The sequence below is a fragment of the Piliocolobus tephrosceles genome, chromosome 6, assembly GCF_002776525.5.
Source record: "Piliocolobus tephrosceles isolate RC106 chromosome 6, ASM277652v3, whole genome shotgun sequence".
In the NCBI taxonomy this organism is placed as follows: domain Eukaryota; kingdom Metazoa; phylum Chordata; class Mammalia; order Primates; family Cercopithecidae; genus Piliocolobus; species Piliocolobus tephrosceles.
This window is the reverse complement of record NC_045439.1, coordinates 12,099,119-12,121,762: the sequence shown is the minus strand read 5'-3', so window position 1 is coordinate 12,121,762 and position 22,644 is coordinate 12,099,119. Positions and strand designations below refer to the sequence as shown.

Here is a 22,644-nt window from a genome sequence, read left to right as displayed (position 1 = left end):
TGGGTGGGGACACAGAGCCAAACCATATCACACACATCTGCTAAGTCTCCTCCTATCTTTCTGGAGCAAGACTCCGCTGTTCACCCACAACAGGCTTCAAGTGTCAGCTGCTCTGGTGGGAGGCCAGAAATGTCCAACCCCTCCCCCTCCAGGAAATCTTAAAGACCAGAAACCTTAAAAGAGTTTCAATATCTTACCTCTCATGAACCTGGCTGGGATTCTGTCTCTTTCCCACAAACCTTCCTGCACTGCCCTGACCGCTAACACCCATGACAGATTAAAGATGCCACGTTCGTCTGCACTTGTCAGGGCTGTTAAATCAAGGTTAGCCTAATGTGGCCTCCTTACACATTTTAAATTTGGCCTAAAGGTTTCTCAGTACATCATGAACTATAGCAAGTGGAGGGACGAACAGACCATAGCCTACACTTGTGCCAGTCACCGAGTTTTGGCTGATCAAATGTAACCAAATAAGACAAACACAAACCTATAACCAATCCAGCTGTTTCTGTTCCTCACTTCTGTTTTCTGTACATCACTTTCCTTTTTCTGTCCATAAATCTTCCACCATGTGGCTGCCCTGGAGTCTCACAGCTGATGAGGCTGTCCGATTTGTGAATCATTCATTGCTCATTTATACTTTAGATTTAGTTCAGCTGAAGTTTGTCTTGTATCAGGGAGGAGGGGAGGGTTTGTTGGCCAGAGGAGCTGCTCCTCCTGTGGCAGTACCAGGTGTTATGACCTGAATGTTTGTGTCTCCCCAAATTGATACATTAGAACCAAATCCCAAAGGTGATGGTGTTAGAGTTGGAGCTTCTGGGAGGTGATTAGCTAAAACTAATTATGGGTAAAACTCTTATGAATGGGATTAGGACCCTTATAAAAGAGGCCCCAGAGAGCTCTCTCTGCTCTTTCTGCCTTGTGAGGACACAGCCAGAAGGTGCCACCCCTGAACCCGGAACCGACCTTCCCCAAAACCCAACCAGGCTGGCTTCTGATCTCAGACTTTCAGCCTCCAGAACTATGAGAAATGCATTTCTGTTGTTCATAAACCTGTGGTACTTTGTTATGGCAGCCCACACAGATGAAGACGCCAGGCCAGGAGATTTGCAAACACCACTTTATCACGGTAACCTCCAGAACCCCCCTGCCCTTCCCTTTAATCACGCTGGTCATCAGAGTCGCAATGACATTTATTACAAGATGCCTAAAGGTAGACACAACTCTGGTTGGAGGGAAGAGAACTTGGAGGAGATTGGGGGAAACCTCCCACTCTCCAAAACATTTCCGTGGTGTCCCTGGTGCCCAAAGTCAGATAGTGCTGAGGCTCTGGGTGGGCGGTCTCTTACGCTGGGTTCACAACTGTGGCCAGAAAAAGGCTGCTCCAGGTGAAGTGGTCGAAGATCATGATGATGAAGGGCTGGTTGAAACGCAGGATGATAGGCTTGGACGTCAGGTTTAGGCTGACCCCAGTGGAGCCAGCTGTGTCCACACCCTCCTCACTGAGTTGCAGCACAGCTTTGTGGACCACCTGTTAGGTACAGAACGAAGATGGGCGTGAGACCTGCTGTGCGTTCTCGCTTTCCTGCCTCATTGCTGGGACCCCTCACGTCCTTGGTTTCAGGATGGTGGATCCAGGCTCAGAGAAGGTCACTTGCTGGATTCTTATCCAAGTGGCAGCCCCAGGATGATACAGCCCAAGTCTGTCCACCTCCAGAACCCAGGCTGCACCTACACTTCCTATCAAACAGGTAGGTTGGGCCCATCACACAGAGATCAGAGGTCTCATGGCTTGAACTGGGCTTCACTGTCCACAATGGGAGCTTCTTACTGCCCTGGGGTAGCGGAGGGAGATCTTGTTCCCTTTCCACTCTGCTGGGTAAATACTAGGGTTCGAGTTATGCAAAGTGCCTATGGCTGTTCTGTTTAGGAAAGCTGAAGCAGAATCTAAAAACGTAAATCTTTGACTGTTGGTATGTCCTTGTTGTGATCAAAATTAGGAGGAGTTCTAAAGTCAGCAAAACGTCTGCCTAGCTTGTATCAAAAACTCTGGTGGCTCATAACCTGGCTAATTAAGTAACAGGTGATATTGGTAAGCTCACAACACCCTAAGGGGTGAACTCCCAGTGACTCTTTCCAGCAAGCACACTCCGGCTCTGGTGGCTCTGTGAGTGGCACCCATGGCTAGGAAGAAGCTGAGCTGGGATTGGAACTCCTGCCGTATGTCTTGAGCAGATGAGGTTTTGAGTCAACAGGCCTGAGATCAAACATCAAACTGTTATTTACTAGCTCTGTGACTTTGGGCAAGCTGCACACCCTCCCTGTGCAGGAGATTCCTCCTCTGAGAAATTGAGATAATACCCGCCTTCTGAGGAGGCAGCTGTGTTGACTCAATCCACTCACACGGCATGTATTTTACTGAGCACATATTATGTGCCAGGTACTACGGTGGCCACAAAGTCCTTGTGTCTTGAGGTCAGGGGCCACACATCTGAGTAATGGGGACACACACAGGGCCTACACAGTTTGGGACACATAGTAGGTGTTCAGTAAACATTTTCTGAATGGATGAATAACAGAACATGAAGCCGAAGCATTTACGTGATTGAATGGATGTGATTGGGTAGAAAGCGCAATGTGATCCCAATTAGACATTTACCACTTTTCTTGTTTCTTTCTGCCAGGGGCAACTCACAGTTCTGCCATGACAACTTGGTTTTCACAGTGCCCCTCTGTGCGGTCTGGTGGGATGGGTAGGTGCCTGGGCTATGGCCCTCCTGTGTCGATAGCTTCCTGTGTGATCTCGGGGATGTCACATTTTCTTGCTAAGCTTCCATTTACCTCATGGTGAGACAAGGGGCTTGGACTCGACCTGGGGTTCTCAGCCAGGGACCCAGAGGCTCATTCATGAATGAACTCAGGGCCACTTCCTAGTATTATATTTATATTGTGAATTTTGGAGGGGGAAAGAAAAGGTGGGCTTCCAAGACATTTACCTTTGATGACTTCAGTTGGGCATCCTGGGTGATGCCTGAGAAATTTGCCTGGTTGGTGAACAAGTCTGCAATGCCAATTTCCTCCAGCACATCTCCGAGGTCGTAGACTCCAGAGATGGTGACCTTCGGAATGTACAGGTCCACCTGGCTGCTCGGGGTAAGCAGACAAAGTTAGACATTCCAGGGCTGGGCCTGGCAGAGGGGAGAGCTGCACCTCTTCTCCTGGACAGACTCTTATTTCCTTGTGCCCTCCCTCCAGCTCCTGCCCCTGAGCATGACTTGCTCTTTGTGGGTAGAAGGGACAGAGCAGGAGGCAGGATCTGTCTCTGCCTCCATGACACAGGCAGCTTTCCCATGGGGTCTCTGAATTGCACATTCTTTTCTTCTCTGTAGTTCCTTCGAGCTGATTCCACCTGGGATGAAGCTAGACCATGGAGCATTTAAGACAATAGTCCATAAAGAAGCATTTTTGGTCCCAGGAGAACCCCTGCTAGAAGCAGAGGACTGGAGGGAGTGCCCAGCTGGGAGCAGTGGTCCCTGGCTCCAGCTGTGCCACTAATGCTGTGTGGCCTTAGCCAAGTCCAGCCCCTCTCTGTGCTAATGTCCTCACCCGCACACAAAGGTATTGAACACAGGCTCTCCCAGGGCTGGTGGGTGCTCTGTGATTCTGCAAGAATCTGATTCAGCTGGCAGTTTCTACCAGATGAAGCAGGTGGGGTTTCTAGAAAGGTAAGTGGGGTCACGCTAGGGGTAGCACGGGCATCTATGCTTTATAACATGTCAAGGCCTTAGTGTTATTTTTAAATTCTTCATGTGCCTTCTGCCCAGAAGGAGAGCAGATGTCTGAAATACTGAAACTGAGGGGTGTCAGTGAACTCTCACTGGCTCTCTGGGCAGATGGGAGGAAAGGCACAAGACCCTCTCCTCACTGAGCAAAAGCAGCCCTGGGTCAGGCCTGGAGACTGGCAACCATCCCGTGTGAAGTGGAAGTCATCCTTTTCTGAAGGAGAGGGAGAAGAATCAGAGGTGAATGGGTGTGTACCTTCTCTAGGTGTGGAAATAGTAACAGAAAGAAAGGAAGGGAGACCAACTTATCCCAAACACCTGGTCTATGTTCTTTAATTTTTTTGTCTCTTCTCTCTCTCTCACACACACACACACACCCCACACACGCGCGTGCACACACACACATACACACCTATGAAGTCGGAATCAACATCTTTAATTTCCAGGTTGAGAGATCAACACTTAGAGAGGCTGAAGAATTCCCCGAAAGTCACACAACTGGGAGGCAACAGAACTGAAAAGGCCAGGACTAGTTTCGCCACCTGCCACCTGCTGCGTTGTTGAAAGCTTTCTGAGAGCAAGGTAATGGGGTTTTAAGGTATGTATTATTGATTAATGTTGCTCACATTGAAGTATTTTCATGAAAAGATTATTTTTGATGTAAAGAAAGATAGATAGTCCTTCCCATCATTTTCAATGGAGTATGAGCTGGAATGCAGTTTGCATCATGGTGCGTTATCACCCCCTTGTGGTACTATGCCTAAATTACAGGTTTTATTTGGGCAGAAAGGAGGAAGAGATGACAAATGGATCCCTAGCATTGCCCAGATACAGGTTCACACCCACGCATATACATGTGTACATACACACACATACACACACACTCAAGCGTAGGTATGGATGGTTTAAGAACTGTGTCCTCCACATAGCTATAGGGGATTGCACAGAAGCATAGGGCTGACCACATGACTTCCCTACAGGAGAGAAGTCAAATTCCCAGGCACTTCCATGTGCATTCACAGAACTGGATGATCTTCTCTAGAAGCACCCAACATCAAACAGCTCTCAGAGGGTATCATACAAAATGAAAACAATCTGAAACCATAAATCACAAAACCTACATATTAATAAAGTAGAGGAGCTTCCTCCTAGATTATCTACTGCAGACATTTTAGATCACAAAATTTGTCCAAGCCAAATTTATCTCCTTCATTACCGCTGGCCCTCCATTGTTGGCACTCTGGGCATGGTCCCCTGACTTGGTTGGTGCCATGCCCTCTTCATGCCGGGTCTGAAGGCCACTTCCCACTGGCTGAACTTCCACTCAGGCTCAAGGCAGTTTCAAGGGAAAACAACCTGCTCTGCAGCCCTTCCCCATCCCCCGGGCAGAGTCAGGCATTCCCACCTCCCAGCCAGTGCATGTTACACATCTCTCTCGGTCTCTCTCAGAACTCACACTGTTGAACTCACATCGTTGTACCGCTATTAATTCCAACAGAATCTGTTTTCTGCTCTAGAGTGCATGTCTCTCTATTTTGTCCTATTCACTACTCTGACCCTTATGCTTAACTAGTGCATGGTACATAGCAGGTGCTTTCGTTTATGTGCATTGAATGAATGAGTGAATGAAATGCACATTGAATAAATGAATGAATGATGAGTGAATGAAATGCTGCCTGATCCACCAGCCTTCCTGAGCTACTCCAGATCTACATGCCCACTCCCTCCTCAACACCCCTTCTGCTTTTGAGTCTGCATCAGCCCACCTGCCACCAGGTTTCATGCTGGTTGGCATTTCCTGACTCTTCTGCACAGACGGAACTTGAATCTCCCTGAGAGTGAGGACCATGTTCTAAAGAACACCTCCTTCCTCCTTTAAGGTGAGGAGCAGGGCTGGGCACTTGCATGACAATAATTTCAATTGCTCTCTAGCTCAGGGGTACTTGGAGGGGAAAATCTCATTTGTTTATCCATCCATCCATCCATCCAACAATCCAACCATCCACCCATCCATCCACTCACTCATTCATCCATTTACTTATTAATTCATCCATTCATTAACTCATTCTCCATTCACTGACTCACCATTCTATGCACTCACTCACTAATTCATTCATTAATTCACTCACTCATTTGTTCTTCCATCCATTCACTCGCCTATCCATTCATTCATTGATTCATTTCTGACTCACATCCTCAGCTGACCTTGCTTGAGTGTCAATCCTGCACCAGCCCCTTGCTTGAACCTGAGGTCAGAGATAGATGGAATCCATTGGCTGCTTCTCCTCCTGATTACTGCCTCTTCAGGATATGCAGTCCTTGCTTTCTTTCTACTTACTTGCTTATTACCTACTTTAGCCTTGCTTTCTTAGTTGTTTACTGATTGATTGATTGAAGAGTTAGATGCCCCAAGTAACTTAAGAACCATTCATATAGGTTTTGCATTGGCTCCATGATGAATACAGAGGTCATTTTCACTATATTCCTATGAGGTCTCCCAGGAATCTTTAGGCAGGGCCTGGTTTCAGGTAAGCAAGATGACAAAATGAGTAAGTGTGTAGCTGCGTGGTTGGCAAACTTAGTTTAAGAAAATGCTGCAAAAATATGACAATGCAGAGGGTGTGTATGAGCTTCACAGGGAAAGGGGACCTCACTTGGTGAGATGTCCCAAAGTATTTCAGTATTGATGGACAGATCAATAAATTAGTGTGAGCTCCACATCAGAGAACCTTACAGCCTTTGGAGGCCCAGCAGACAGGAAAACAATGAGCCCTGGAGGCTGAGTCCAGGGAAGGAAGGATGCCCCGGCATACCTTTTTACCTGCCCCACTTTCTGGGGACATGTGCATTGCAGAAATCAACACGATGGCTGGAGGGCTTACCTGTTGGTCAGGCCTGCGGACCACCTGTTAATCGTGTCCCGGCTCAGTGCAGCGATAACGGTGTTCATCTTCCCCTTCTCTGGAAGGATGAAGAAGACAGTCCCATTGCCCGTGTAGTTCAGCTGTACCAGCTGGCAGGGGAGCTCCGAGTCATGAAGGTAACTGATGGTGCTCGACTGGAACATCATGGGCACCTTCACCACCATCGTCTCGTCCACATAGAAGTTCTCCGCGGTGCTTGCCAGGTCAAAGTGCTGTGTCCATGTGCCTAGGAAGAGGAGGAGACAGGTCTTTAGGGCAGAGAGGAAAACATAGTTCCAGGTCACCTCACGGGCCTGCTATCCAAGTGACACGGTGGCCTTCTGCATGCTTGGAATGTCCCCATTCAAACCTCCAGGGTTTTTAGGTAAGATATAAAAATTCTCAGAAATTTAAAGCCTGTTTCTTCCTCTACTTCTTGCAATGGGTTGAGGATGAGCTCTGTTTCTGAGATTGGCTTCTACACAAGGCAGTGGGGAGAGACTAAGAGGGTGCTGGTCCTTGGATTTGGGGGTAAAATTCGCTTAGCTCAGACTGTGCCTCGGCTCCCCATGCCTAGAGTGGGTCCCAGTTCTGAGGGCTCTGGAAGTGGTGCTGGACCTCAAGTCTCAAACTCAGAGTCCCTGGTGGGAAGTGAGGGGGCCATCTCCACCCCTGCCAGCCTGGCCGGCCCAGCTGAGGCTCCTGACCCTGCTGAATGGTCCTTCCTTTAGGTCACATTGTCCTAATGAAGAGTCAGGGTGAGAAGACTCCTCCGGGGTCACAGAATCCCACCCCCTGCAGGCCCTCAGGTCCCCTCTACCATGTTCCAGGGTGCCACCATCCAGCTTGGCTTTTTTTTTTTTGCCTTGAGATGGGGAGCTCACTACCTTCACAGACGGGACTTGGCAGTACTGGTCAGCTGTGATGGGAAGAAAATTGCTCCTCAGACTGAGCTGAAGCCTGCCTGATTGTCCTTTTGAACTTATTCCAAATAACTGAGTCCATCTACCGGAAACCCACCTGGGCTGAGTGTCACAGGGTCTCTGCTCTAGGTGAAGTCTCCCCAGTCTTAAACTAATGACTGAGGCCCTTGAGTCCAGCAGGTCCTGGGTGTCCTGGCTGCCATTCACCACAAGCCCTAAAGCCCTTGCCAGGCCACCATTTCCCAGCTGAGGCTCCCTAAAGGTGGCCAGAACATCACTCCAGGTAGCCCCTTCTCCATACTACCGTCTGTGGGATCCATGGATTGCTTGGCCAAAATTCTTGGTTCTGAGTCAGCCACAAACCTCTTGTAATAGCTACTGATGGAGACAACAGGGAGAGGCTGATGGATGTAGAGAAATCAGCCGTGGCTGTGGAGCCTAGAGACCCCAGAGCTATGCCGGTTCATTCGGAGTGACCTCACTAACCTCGGTGTCTGCATACACTGACCAAAGGTAGTAAACTCACCATCCGTCTGTCTCACAGCAAATGAGATCATTTGAGGGTTCTCAAATCATCCTCCAAACGAAGTCTAAAATCCTCAGAACTAGAGGGCAGTTGTATTTTGTGGCTAACTTACAGCAAAGAAAAAAAAAAGTGGGTAAAATATTTTTCATTGTTAGGTTTTTTTCATCCTTAACATTTTGCTGCTTGCTTTTTATGGAGTATTTCTTTGCTAGAAGCAAGCATAATGTATATAGTTTGAAGCAAAACAAAATACAAAATGGGGTTCAGCCTCTACTTTAAGGGATCTATTCTCAAAAAGTCCTAGGAGAATTGGTGGTAGAGAAAGAATTTATTGGGGAAAATCCGAGAGAGCAAAGATGGCTCCTCTGGAAAATCTTTTAACAATATTTTTAATGTTATTTAAAAAGAACTGTCAAGAAAGTCCAATAAATAAATCACACATCAGGACCATTTTAGATATTCTACATTTAGTGACAATAGCTACACTAATCTTGATTTCTGTTTATTATCCTGGCTTGCTAGAAATATTTCAGAGTATTTTCCCAGCGGCTTTAACCAAAGACTTGCGGATTCGTTTTGCTGTGCCATAGAAAATCTGTGTACAATGAGGCATTTCACCCCCATCAATGTCTGGTCCTGCATTCAGGTGTTCAAAGTTTCTCTAATTTTGTAACCTAAAGCTGTTGATCTCCTATCCACTTAGCCCCACTGTGGTCCTGAGGGCACTGTGAAACCTCGTGCAGAATGATGCCGTGCCAGCACCTGTTCCACCAGATGCCCACACGTGCTCAGGCCTCTCTTAGGCTCAGGAGGGCCCTCCCTGCACCTGGGTTTACTGCGCCTTTTCCCCAGGTTGTGTTGCCTGAACCTCTGTACAATCACTGCTGAGCTCCTTCCATGCACCAAACATTACACAAGGGCACTGGGATCTCCCAAAGAGACAAAGACACCCTGCACAAGAGCGCACAGCCTCGTCGGGAAGATGGTCTATGGAATTTGTGGGAGCACACAGAAGAGTTTTTGAGCAAACGTTCCCAGCCTCCCTGGCCCTCCCACAGTCAGGTGTTAAGAAGGCTGTCTTTGCCCAGTCAGCCTCTCAGCCTCACCATCCTGCGAGGAGGGCAGCCTCTCCTGGGAGTTCCCAGCCTTGTGCTGGAGAGCAGGAAAGACCCAGAGGCAGGTGGAGAAGAAGGACTCGTACAGATGCTAAGTTAGTCCAGGCAGTAAGGAGGTGCGGGATGGGAGGGGAGGTGAGCGCAGTCTGATGGGAGGTCCTGAGAGCTGGGGAGAAGGGGAAGGGGGCATGAGGAGTCCTGGCTGGGGATCACGCCTCCACTGATCTGATGATCTTGTCGAGAGACACATGTTCAATAGTGATATTGGCTTAGTTTGCTTATTTTGGCTGTTTTACCTGCATTCCTTTGAATATGATTGCTTAACTGAAACTCAACCACTTAGGTGCTAAACAATGTGTTATGGTAAGATGATTGCCCAAACGAGACATGGGCAAACTGTGGAGCATGCATATGAGGACAAAGGTTTTCCTGGGTGAATCTGGGGAGGCTTCACAGAGGAGGTGACTTTTGAGCTAAGATTTGAAGTGAGGGAAGATGTTTTAGGCAGTCAGATAAGCTGCAAGAGGGCTCATGAGACAGAAGAGGCCTGGGCTTTGTGGTAGGCAGAATAATAGCCCTCCAAAATGTCCACATTCTAATCCCCAGAACTTGAGAATATGTTAGCTTTCATGTCCAGGGGGAATTAAAGTTGTAGATGGAATCACAATTGCTAATCTGCTGGCCTTGAGATGGGCAGGTTATTCTGGATCACCCAGGTGGGCCATTATCCAGTGTAATCCTGAGGGTTCTTGTAAGTCAAAGAGGAAGGCAGGAAAGTCAGAATCAGAGAGATGTGATGATGGAAGCAGAGGTGGGAATGATGCAATTACTGGCTTTGAAAATAAGAGAGGCCCACAAGCCATGTGGCTTCTAGAAGCTGGAAAAGACCTGGAAGTGCATTCTCCGCTAGAGCTTCCGGGTTTTTATGAACAGGAAGGTGAAAAACTGAAGCAAGACCTGGTTAGAGCAATGTGTGCAGGATGGCTCTGGGGGCATCTGGGAGTTCCTGAGGGCTGGGTAGGATTCTGTCTGGTTCTAGGCCATTTTTCCAGTCCCTGGCCCAGTACTTGACAGTCAGCATTTGTGGAGTATGAAGCAGCCAGACTGTTCATGGTTACAGGTGTAGGCCTCAAACCAACCTGCCAGAATGTGGGCACACTGCTCAACCCTTCCGGGTGGCATTTTCATCTTTTGTAAAATAATATAATTCCACCTACCCAACAGGACTGTGGTGAAGGTGGAGAGTCCCAGATGTATATGTGCTTTACAGAATCAAAGACTTTGCCCAAGAGTGTGCCCTGGATTTTAACGGCTGTTATTATTCCTGGCCATAGTGGATGGGCCTTCAGACTGGGATGGGTGGGAATACCTTTGAAGAAGATATAGTTGACCAGGACGAGGACGGCTGGGCTATCTAGCCCTGACAACAAGTCGGCAATTTTCCCCTGTGTCTTACTCTTGACATAGCTGTTGATCTGTCTGCTGGCTGTTGCCCAGTCCTGGAAATTCATAGCCAAGACCTCTGACTCATAGTAGTGCTTGATGTCTGCTGAGAATGACTCCAGCAACTCCAGGCTGCCATCAAGAAACAAGGCATTGCCCATGGTCATTTCTAAACTGGTGTCTGACTCTGCAAAGAGTTGGTGGAGGTGCTGGAAACCCTGGTGGATCTCAGTCTCAGACCTTTCAGTGAGGTTGAAACCCAGGCCCTGGAGAAGCTGGGCCCGTGTGTGGCCACAGGTGCCCAGGGACAGCATAGCTAAGGCCATGGAGATGCTCACAGGGGAGATGAAAATGTTCTTCTTGGGACTCAAGGCCACTAAGTGCTTATACAGGCTGAGGGCAAAGTCAGCGTTGACTGGAGCCAGGCCCCGGTGATGATTTATCATGTTCCTATAAGCAGCATTAGGATCCATGGCCTGGACGATCCAGAGGCCACTGGTGGACAGCCAGAGAAGACAGGTGTACAGGAGGAGTGGCATTGTCCAGTATAGCCAGGCCCTGCCAAATCAGAAAAGCTTGTTAGATGATGTAGCAGTCTCTGAGTCAATGGGGCATAGTGCAACAGGAGGCAGGCAAAAGACCCCGTTCAAGCCCCAGTTCTTTCCTCCACACTGGCTGTGTGACCTGGAGCACATCACAGAGGGCACTGGACTTCAGTTTCCTCATTTGGAGATATGAATAACACCCATTATGATTTATCCAGTGCCTATCAGGTACCCAACAATGATCTACGTAGTCTGGCTATATTCAGTCATCTAACCATGACCAAAACATTCCTAAAGTAAGTATTATTAACCTGATTTTAGGCAGGCAGAAATAGGTGCTCAGAAAGGTTAAAACCCACCCAACAGATATGTTCAAAATGCTCGAAGAAAAACAAAACACAATTAAAGCATTCCCAGAAAAACAAAAGCTGAGTAAGCTTTTTCCCACAATACCTGCCCTGTAAGAAATGAGAGGCATTTTATTTCAGATTGAAATGAAAGGACACTGGACAGTAACTTTAAGCTGAATGAAGAAATAAAAAACCTCTGGTAAAGGTAGATGCATGGGCAATTATAAGTTACATTTTTGGCAGTAACTGGAAACAGGTGGGAACAGAGCTACAAGGAAGCAGAGCTTTTGTATGCTATTGAAGTGAAGCTTGTTATATCAAATATATTGTGGACTAAATGTATTATGAGCATACATATTGCATTTTGGTTTAATTTATTTTCTCTACTGTTTTTCTATTCTTGATTTTATTTATCTCTGCTCTAATCTTTATTATTTCCTTCCTTCTGCTATTTTTCAGTTTAGTTTGTTCTTTTTCTAGTTCCTAAATTATAAACAAAGACTAAAAATTACTTTTACACATTAGCCTTCTAAAATATGATACAAATATATGCTGTCTACAAGAGACTCATTTTAGATCCAAAAATGCAAATTGACTGACTGAAAGTGAAAGGATGGAAAAGTTACCGCATGCAAATAGTAACCAAAAGAGAGCAGGGGTGGCTACACTAATATTAGACAATATAGATTTTGAATTAAAAATGTTCCAAAAGACAAAGAAGGTGATGACATGTTAATAAAGTTTTCAGTACAGCAAGAAGATACAACATTTTTGGTTCTTCATTTCCTATATTACTGTCCTTTTTTGTATTTAGTTTTTGTACTGAAATGCTTTTTTGTGTTGAAACACTTTAATAATTCTGTTCTCATCCCTTTGTGATTATTATGGGGATTACATTAACATCCTAAATTTAGCACCTGAATTTGAATATATGCCATTGTTTATTTGAGATCCTTTTGTTTTTCAAATGTGTTTACAGCTATACATTTCTATCATCACACTGCTTTCACTCATTCCATAAGTTTTGGTATGTTGTGTTTCCATTTTCATTTGTCTTTAAGTATTTTCTAATTCCCCTGGTGGTATCTTTTTTGATCCTCTGGTTGATAAAGAGTGTGTTGTTTTTTCCACACTTTGTAAAATTTCCAGTTTTCCTTCTGTTCATGATTTCTAACTTCATCTCATTGTGATTGAAGAAGATACTTAGTATGATATCTGTCTTTTTAAATCTATTGGCTCTTGATCTGTGGCCTAACATAGGGTCTATCCTGGAGAATGTCCCGTGTGCCCTTGAGAAGAATGTGTATTCTGTTGTTGTAGGGTGTTTTGTATATGTCTGATACATCCAGTTTTTACTGTGATGTTCAAGTTCTCTTTTTTCTTACTTATTTTATGTCTGGTTGTCCTATCCATTATTGAGAATGAGGTATTGAAGTGTCTAAATTGCTGTAGAATAATTTCACCCTCCAATTGTGTCCACTTTTTGCTCAATTTATTTTGTCCCAGACACACTCAAAAATAATGTTTTACCAGCTGCTAAGGTCTGAATGTTTGTGTCCCTACAAATTCATATGTGGAAACCTATTCATGGGGTCTCTACCCTCATAAAAGGAATTAGTGCCTACATAAAAGAGGCCTGTGGCAGTATTTCTGGAAGAAATTGGCATATGAATCAGTAGATTGAGTAAAGACAGCCACCTTTACCGATATGGGTGGGCATTTTTCATCCATTAAAGGCTGGATGGAACAAAGAGGTAGGGAAAGGGCAAATTCTCTTTTCTGTCCCTGAGCTGGACATCCATGTTTGCCTGCCCCTGAACATTGGGACTCCTGGTTCTTGGTCCTTTAACCTCTGGGTCTTAAACCAGCAGCCTTACTAGGCCTTTTTCCTATTGTGGAGCTGCACCACTGGCTCCTCCAGTTGTCAGGCCTTCAGACTCAGACTGAATTACATGGCCGGCTTTCCTGGGTCTCCAGCTTGCAGATGGCAGACTGTGGGACTTCTCAGCTTCTATAATTACATAAGGCAATTCCCATAATGCCTCCTCTTACATATATTTCTATATATCCTATAGATTCTGTTTCTCTGGAGAACCCTAATATAATAGATTAAATTAATTTTGAGAGGCTATTAATAGGATTATACACCATACCCAATTTGGATTTATTTCTGTAATGCAAAGATGTTTCAACATACAAAAATTGATCAGTCTAATACATCATATTAACAAAAGAAAGGAAAAAATCACGTGATCATACCAATTGGTGCAGAAAAAAGTATTTGACATAATTCAACACACCCTTGCATGATAAAAACACACAACAGATTGATACAATCAAGTGTAAAGAGGTGCCTGGAGAACGTTCAATTGGCCCACGCACTGGGAGAATGGGGTGGAGCTGTGGGAAGTTTGTGCCCTTTGCAGCGGGGAGGAGCTTGGCCTCTCTCTCCTGATCCTGTGTGGTAATCTGGGGGTTCCATCAGTGAGATGACGGTCTGTTAACAGGACTCTCTCTCGCTTTGCTGAGTTATTTTCCTTTTCACCCAATACATTCCATTTTTTTCATCCTTCAAAGTGTCTGCGAGCCTAATCTTTCATGGCCATGTGACAAGGACCCCGTTTTTAGCTAGACTAAGTAGAAAGTCCTACAACAAAATTAGTAATAGAAGTAATAGAAGAAAACTACCTCAACATAATCAAGACTGTATATTTATAAAACCTATTATACTCAATAGTGAAAGACTGAAAGCTTTTCCCTGAAGATCAGGAACAAAACAAGGATGCTTGCTCTCAGTGCTTTTACCTAATATAGCACTGGAAGTTCTAGCCAGAGCAATTGGGCAAGGAACAAAAAAAGGTATCCATATTTGAAAGGAAGAAGTAAAATTATCTGTGTTCACAGATGACATGATTTTATATGTACAAAACCCTAAAAATTCTACAAAAAATTCTGTTAGAACTAACAAACAAATTTAGCAAAGTCGCAAGATATAAAATCAATTGCATTTCCCAACACTAACAAAGAAAACAATTTGAAAAGGAAATTAAGAAAACAATTCCATTTACAATAGTATGAAAAAGAATAAAATAGGGATTAATCAGGGAGGTAAGAGACTTATACACTGAAAAGTACAGAACAGTGCTGAAGGCAATTAAAGAGGACATAAATAAATGGAAAGACATCCTGCATTCATGGATTGGAAGAAATTGCTAAGATGATAATACTATCCAAAGCAGTCTATAGATTCAATGCAATTTCTATCAAAATTCCAGTTCTGTATTTCACAGAAATAGAAAAATTCATCCTAAAATTTGTATAAAAATCTCAAGGGACCCGGATAGCCAAAACAATACCGAAAAAGAACAAAGCTGAACGTCTTGCACTTTCTGATTTCACAATTTACTACAAAACTATAAAAATCAAAACAGTGTGGTACTGGTATAAAGACATACATATAGACCAATGGAATAGAATACAGAACCCAGAAATAAACCCTGCATATATAGTAAAATGAGTTGAACGAGGGTGCCAAACCATTCAATGGGGAAAAGACAGCCTTTTCCACAAGTGGTGCTGAAAAATTGGATATTTACATGCAAAAGAATGAAGATGGACCTTTACCTAACACCATATACAAAAATTAACTCAAAATAGATCAGTGACCTAAACATGAGTTAAAATTATAAAAATCTTAGGGAAAAACTTGGGGGAAAAACTTCATGATATTGGCTTTGGCAATAATTTCTTGAATATCACACCAAAGCCATGGGCAACAAAAGAAAATATAGACAAATTGGACTTCATCAAAATTGAAAACTTTGTTCATCAAAGGATACTATCAATAAAGTAAAAATGCAACTCACAGAATGGGAAAACATTTGCAAATTTCATATCTGATAAGGAATTGATATCCAGGATATACAAAGAACTCCTAAAACCCAAGAACAAAAACAAGAAAACAAATAAACCCAGTTAGAAATGGGCAAAGGACTTGAGTGGACATCTTTTCAGAGACAGCACACAAATGGCCAATAAGCACGTATAAAGATGTTTAGCATCACTATTCATTAGGAATATCAAAACCACAATGAGATACCACTTCATATCCATAGGGATGGCTACTATAAACAGACAAAACAGAAAACAATAAGTTGGCACACCAGGCATGATGGCCTGTGCCTGTAATCCCAGCTACTCTGAAAGCTGAGGTGGATGGAATGCTTGAGGCCAGGAGTTTGAGACCAGTCTAGGCAACATGGCAACATTTTTTTTTTTCTGTTTCAAAAAAAAAATTTTTTTTTTAATTTAAATGTTAGCATGCATATGGGGAAATTGGAATCCTTATTCTTTGCTGGTAAGAATATAAAGTGCTACAATGTGTAGAAAACAATATGGCAGTTCCTTAAAAATTAGACAGAATCATCATTTGACCCAACAATTTTGCTTTGAGTATATACACCAAAAAACTGCACGCAGATAGTCAAGGAACTTGAATAGATAATTGTAGACTAAAGTCACAGCAGCATTATTCACCGTAGCCAAAAGATGGAAACAACCCAAATGTCTATCAATGGATGAATGAATAAACAAAGTATGGTATAAACATACAGTGAAATACTATTCAACTTTAAAAAGGAATGAAATTCTGACATTTCCTACAACATGGATGAACCTGGAAGACGTTATGTTACGTGAAATGAACCAGACACAAAAGGACAAATAGAGTCTAATTCTACACCTAGAGTAGTCAAATACATAGAGACAGAAGTAAAATTGTGGATACCAGGGGCTGGGGCAAGGGGAGATTGGGGAATTATTGTTGAGTGGGTGTAGAATTTCAGTTTGGGATGATGAAAAAGTTCTGGACGTGGAAGGTGGTGATGGAGGCACAACAATGTGAATGTACTTTTAATGCTCCTGAATTGTACACTTGTAGTTAAAATGTTAGGTATTATATTTTCCCACAATACAAATTTAAGGAAAACATTAAATATAAATGATTTAAAAGAAGAGTTCCATAAATGGAATTTTAAAAATCCACCCAGCTTGCAGTGAGCTGAGATCGCACCACTGCACTCCAGCCTGGGTGACAGAGTGAGACTCTGTCTGGATTGGGCTCCCAGCGCTGCTATGTACAAATTAGGTGACGTAGGACAGGCTATTTAAACTCTGCCTCAGTTTCCTCAGTATAAAAAGAGCTGATAATAATACCTCTAGCCTTACCCATTTTTCTGGTGTTTGTCTCTTCTCCAGTGCCTCTGCACAGCCTCCTCATCTCTCCCAGAACTCAGCAGTAACCACTACCTTGCCCCCCTGCCTTCTGTTTAACTCTCTCCAGCCCTTTTACCCATCTGCAGCTGCATCTTCCTAAATTCCTGAAAATTCAAGCTGGTCAGTTATGCTTTGAAGTTTTCAGGGGCTCCTCATTGCCCACGACGAGGCTGATTCTCACTAACGTAGCCCAGGGGGTCTTTGTGACCCAGTCCCTGGTGACAGTTCTGCCTCCAGCCTCAAATCTGGCCCTTTGAGGTCTCAGCCACAGCAACACTGGGTGTCAGGGGTTCTTCCAGCACCCACCAGCCTTTTATCCCACTGTGGGTCAGGGCAGGGCGGGGCAGGTCACGCCACTACAGGGCAGGTTACAGCGAGCCAGGTCACTGCAGTTCCCCAGGGCAGGTCATTTCGATTTTTCCATGTTTGCTGAGCCAGCTCTGGGCTGGGAGCAGGGAACAAAGATGGACCTGCCTCAGCCCTGCCCACGTGGCTCCAGTCTGTAGGTCGCTCGTCTCCCTGCCTCACCTGGCTCACTCCATCTTGTCCTTTGAGACTCAGGTCCCAGGTCACCGCCTCCAGGAAGCCTTGCATCTGTGCTTCTCTATGGCCTTGCCCCATGACAGGCAGTGAAATCTTTGCTTAGCTTTGGTCACTGCCATACCTGTCTGGGATCTCCTCTTGGGCACAGGCCCTGTGCAGCATGATGCCAATGGTAGGATGGGCTCCCATCCCTTTCCTGCCATCTCTGCGGAGATTGTATGCCTCACCTTCTCCTGTGTGAATTCTCTAAGATGAGGGTGAAAACTCCACCCACCTGACAATATTGTGAATACCAGACGTGGTTGTTATCAGTGCTTGGCTTATGTGACCTCATTTAATGGAGCATCGTGGGGCCCAATTTATAGATGAGAAAACTGAGATCCAGGGAGACAGAGTAACTCCCCCTGAGCTGGAATTCTAAACCTAGATGTCTGACTTCAGAGCTTGTGCCATGCCATTCTGCCTGTCTCTACAGAAAGGAAAATGATGAGTAAAAAAGCTCTTAAGAGTACCCAGCCACGGCCGGGTGCGGTGGCTCACGCCTGTAATCCCAGCACTTTGGGAAGCTGAGGTGGGCGGATCACCTGAGGTCAGGAGTTCGAGACTAGCCTTGCTAACATGGTGAAACCCCGTTTCTACTAAAAACAAAAAATTAGCAGGGCATGGTGGCGGGTGCCTGAAATTCCAGCTCCTCGGGAGGCTGAGGCGGAAGAATAGCTTGAACCTGGGAGGCAGAGGTTGCAGAGAGCTGAGATCACGCCATTGCACTCCAGCTTGGGCAACAAGAGCGAAACTCTGTCAAAAAAAAAAAAAAAGAGTACCCAGCCATATAAAAATGCAGTGTATCAATATTGTTCATGCATTTCATGTCAAGTATGCCCTCTTTGTTCCTCATCTCTGAAGAAACTCACTTAGTAAATATTCACTGTGTTCTGTTTTCACAAATGCCCTACCAGCCAGGGACAGTTCTCGACCTTCTGTATTGAAACCTCAGGACATGCGGTATAGTGCAGACAGTTCTGTTCTCTGTGCATTTTCTCCGCCCCAGGTCACTGAGTGAGGAGCTGTGGTGGATAGATCTGCGTGACTCTGAAGAATACCTCTGCACTGGGCCAGCTGAGCCCTCCCTGGCCCCCACCCGCGGCCAACATCCTTTATCAGTGGTGCCGACTGGAGCAGATGCATCGTAGCTCGCAGGCTGCGACTCTGTGGCTGTTGTGGGTGTTGTGGCTGTCTGGCTGGGCTTAGGAGCATCAGTCATGGCAGTGGACGAGAATGGTTCTTAGCTACAGCCCTCTGTGTCAGGTCCCTGCATGGCAGGAGCCCAGGGGACATCAGAACCACTGTGGATGACTCACAGACTCTGGGGTTTGGAAAATCCTCCGCAAGGTTGCCTCATAACACTGCTGGCTGCCCTAATGTTCAATGTGCCATTTAAAAAAAACAAAACATCTCAACAAACCAAACAAGCAAGCAAGCTGCAGCCCTGGCTTTGCTCTGGAGGCCGGGCAGGGGGAGGGATAGAGGGTTCTCAGTTGTTACTCACAGTCTGCGGTGGGCTCAGGCTGTTTCTGCTGGCTTGGTCCTGCTGTCCTGGACCCTAGCATGTGTACAGTAAGCCTGCGGGGGATGCTGCCTGTTAAATTTTGTTTGCCAGCTTTCCGGGTGGTTAATGGTTAGAGGGGCCAGTGGCCTTCACTGCTTGGTAGTCCTCTCCCCCGAGCCATTAACCAATGGGAGGCTTTGTCAGGAAAGTTGAGTAAACACAGTAATGCTGCAAATTAACTTTGCTCTGCGTTCAATTCTATGAAGTTTTTTTATACCAAAATGTGGCTGGAGTTGCATCAATGTGGTTGCCCTGTGTCAGTTGGCGGAGATGTCTTAGGTGCCTGTAATTAGCACCAAGGTGCAGATACTTGTAAAAAGTAAAAACAGGTGTTTAATTCCAATTGGGGATGACTTGGGCAAGGTCCTGCCTTCCAGGGTCTTAGTCTGGTGGGAGAGACAGACATGGAATAATATCTGCCAAGTGCTTCCTCTGTATTATCTCAGGAAATTTTCACAATGACTCTGTGAAGTGGGTACCGTTATCTCTCCTCTTTAGATAGGAAACTGAGCTGCATGGAAGTTGAGTGAAGCGCCCTTGAGATTCAAATCCAAGACCATTCAACTCTAAAGTCTAGCACCTTTCCTCTTCTCCACATTTTATTTTTCATTAGTTTTCTTTGGATTACAGGTGACAGACATAAAATTGAACTGTTTTAAAGCAAAAAGGAATGCATGAGAGGTCCAACGGTGGAAAGAACTTGTGACATGGCTGGATCTAGGGAGTTCCAAATCAGGCATCAGATCTCTCCTTCTCTCTCTCTCTTTTTTTTTTTGGATTCCTTCCTAGCTCTGCTTTCTTCTTCTACTTTATTCTGTCTGCACTGGGGACAAAGGTGACCACTGTAGCTCTGTTATTTGGTTCTAACTGGTTAGTTGATATCAGAAGTAGAGAAATTCTCATTTTTCTCAATGTTCATAACAGTCCCCCCAAAAGTCTACAGCATGGTTGCTCCCCTTTGGACTGATGGATCACAGTGTGGAGAAGGATGAGGCGCTGTGAATGCCTCGCTAGAGTTCTTTGCTCTCCGTTGGGTTGACAGCATCATTGCTTCCATCCAGAGATGAGGGAAGCTCTTTCCAGGGGAAAAGAGGAAAGCAGGGCCTACAACTGGGTCTGCAGCTGTGGAGACACTTTAGTTTTGTTGATATTTATTGGTCTTTTCAAGTTTCCAACCCTATAAGCCAATTTTGAACTCTATATCTAGGTATTTATCTATTTCATCTAGATTTTCAAATTAAATACTACAGAGTTATTCATTAGGCCTCTCCATTATTATTTTTACATTATTATTTTATATCAGTAATTCTTTTTTCTTTTTTTGTTCTATATTTTATTTATGTCTTTTCTCCCTTTGATAAGTCCTGTTACAGAGATCTAGTGAGCTAATTAATCTTTCCAAAGATCCACCTTCTGGTTTTGTTACTGTTTTTTTAAAAAATTGATATTTCATTGATTTCTGTTTATATCTTTTTTTTAATCACTCCTTTAAATTCTCTGGGATTCGGTCTGTTGTACTTTTTTCTATTTTCTTGAGATAAATGCTTAGCTTTCTTACTTTTTAATATTTCCAGTCTCCGCATAAACGTATTTAAAGTTAAAAGTTTTCATCTAAATACTGATTGAGCTATGTCCCACAAATTTTTGATAATTACTATTTTCATTTTCTTTTTTTTCCTAAGTATTTTAAAATTTCTTTTCTGGTTTCCTTTAAAACCCAGGTGTCGTTTAGTAATATGTCACTGAGTTTATTTAGAATTTTAGGCTATTCTTTTGTTATTAACTTCCAATTTTATTTCACTGTGGTCAAAGAATATTGTCTATTATGATATTGAACATTTGGAATGTTTTGAGGTTTGTAATAACCTTATACGGCCTTTTGTTTTTTTGAGATGGAGTCTTCCTCTGTCGCCCAGGCTGAAGTGCGGTGGTGCGATCTTGGCTCACTGCAACCTCTGCCTCCTGTGTTCAAGGGAGTCCCGAGTAGGTGGGACTGCAGGCGTGTGCCACCATGCCCGGCTAATTTTTTTTATTTTTAGTAGAGACGGGGTTTTACTGTGTTAGCCAGGATGGTCTCGATCTCCTGACCTCGTGACCTGCCCACCTTGGCCTCCCAAAGTGCTGGGATTACAGGCATGAACCACCGTGCCCAGCTCATATGGCCTATTTTAATAAACATTTCATGTTTTCTTTAAAAAAAATGGATATTATCTGTTTGATACATATATGTACACATTCATATATATATATGTAATAACTTGAACTTATTTTATGTAAATCTTCATACGTATGTTGATTATTTACTTAAGCTTTCAGTTTCTCAGTGGAGAATGTTAAAATCACCAATAGCAGTTGTTCACTTATTCCTCTCTGTCAGTTGTTGTTTGATTCACTTCAAGACTATATATTAAAGCATATATACTTTTGATAATTATATCCTCTTGTTGTTTTTATTTTTCTTGTATCTTTTTTTCATATAGCATACTTTTGTCCTAAATTTAATTTTATCTGTTGTTATGATTGCTTTCCTTTCTTTTGGTTCACTCTTACCTGATACTTTTCATCCTTTTATTTCCAAACTCTCTGTGCCTTCTTTTTTGATGATATTTCTTTTCTGATGATATTTCTCTGAAGCTAAGAAGGTTTCTGAAGTTTTGTCTGACTTCTCGATACTTACAGTAAAGTGTGAGAGGACATAGATGAGCTTAACATTTTTGTTAAATATAAAAGAGCCGGGGCTTATTGGGTTAAAAATAATATAGTGTCTCCTTCTTAGTCTTTCCGAGATTATCCAATTAAGAAAGAATTTCAAAACAAACATATATCTAGAGTGTAACTGTAAAAGTCTTTATAAATACCTCAGAAAATTCTGAAGTGTTGTCTTAGCAGACCATTGGATCAGATATAAGGTCCTCTAAGGCTAAGGATTTTAAGGTTAATGTTCCATACCAGGTTTATAAATAGACAAAAATCTAGAAAAGCTTATCTTGGAAAGATTGGTGGTTATGGCCTTTATTATAGTGGAGTGGATTATAAATTAATTCATATAAAATTCACAATTAAAAAAATTAGATTAGCTTTGTCTCAAAGGGACAAGACAGTGCAAAATGATGAAAGGCCTTTGAACTTTCAACCTTCTACAGGCAGGAAACAGGATACAGAGGCTCAGCCTCAAACATGAGGTATTTTTATGGAAAAGGAAGCATGACCCAGGCAGAATCAAGATCTCAAAAGACACAGCAAGGGGCCATGGTGAATTATTCCCAGGAGCAGACTGGGAGTGCCAATTGTGTTAAATTATGTGTGTCTCACCATTTTATATTGTGTGTGGAGAAGTGGGAGGAGAGAACTTGTCTCTTCCGTTCACAGGTCTTCAGACTGAGAGAAGCTACACACTTCAGGAAGGACATTTAAGGATCCTCCTCCATACCGTGACTGATTTAAATGAGGGTATCTGGATTTTAAGGGGGTGTTGCAGTTGGATGAGACTTTGGGAGTCACAGCGGAGGTGGGTGTATTTTCCATGTGTGAGGGAAAATGAAGTGTTGAGCCCATATGGTGGACTGCAGTGTTTTTTCTCCGACATGGCTGCCGTCCTTCCCTCTCTCCCTTTGTGAGCATGCTGCACCACCAT

General features: G+C 44.0%; 1 protein-coding gene across 1 annotated transcript; it reads right to left on the bottom strand.

The window, feature by feature from the left end:
• Positions 1-1,175: 1,175 nt before the first annotated feature.
• Positions 1,176-19,020, bottom strand: SERPINA6 (serpin family A member 6). The gene is made up of 5 exons (XM_023205338.2): positions 18,951-19,020; positions 10,619-11,250; positions 6,665-6,932; positions 2,997-3,144; positions 1,176-1,531 (listed from the first exon to the last, which is right to left on the bottom strand). Exons 2-5 carry the CDS (start codon positions 11,229-11,231, stop codon positions 1,346-1,348), a joined length of 1,215 nt encoding a protein of 404 aa, XP_023061106.1. The 5' UTR covers positions 11,232-11,250; positions 18,951-19,020; the 3' UTR covers positions 1,176-1,345.
• Positions 19,021-22,644: the final 3,624 nt, after the last annotated feature.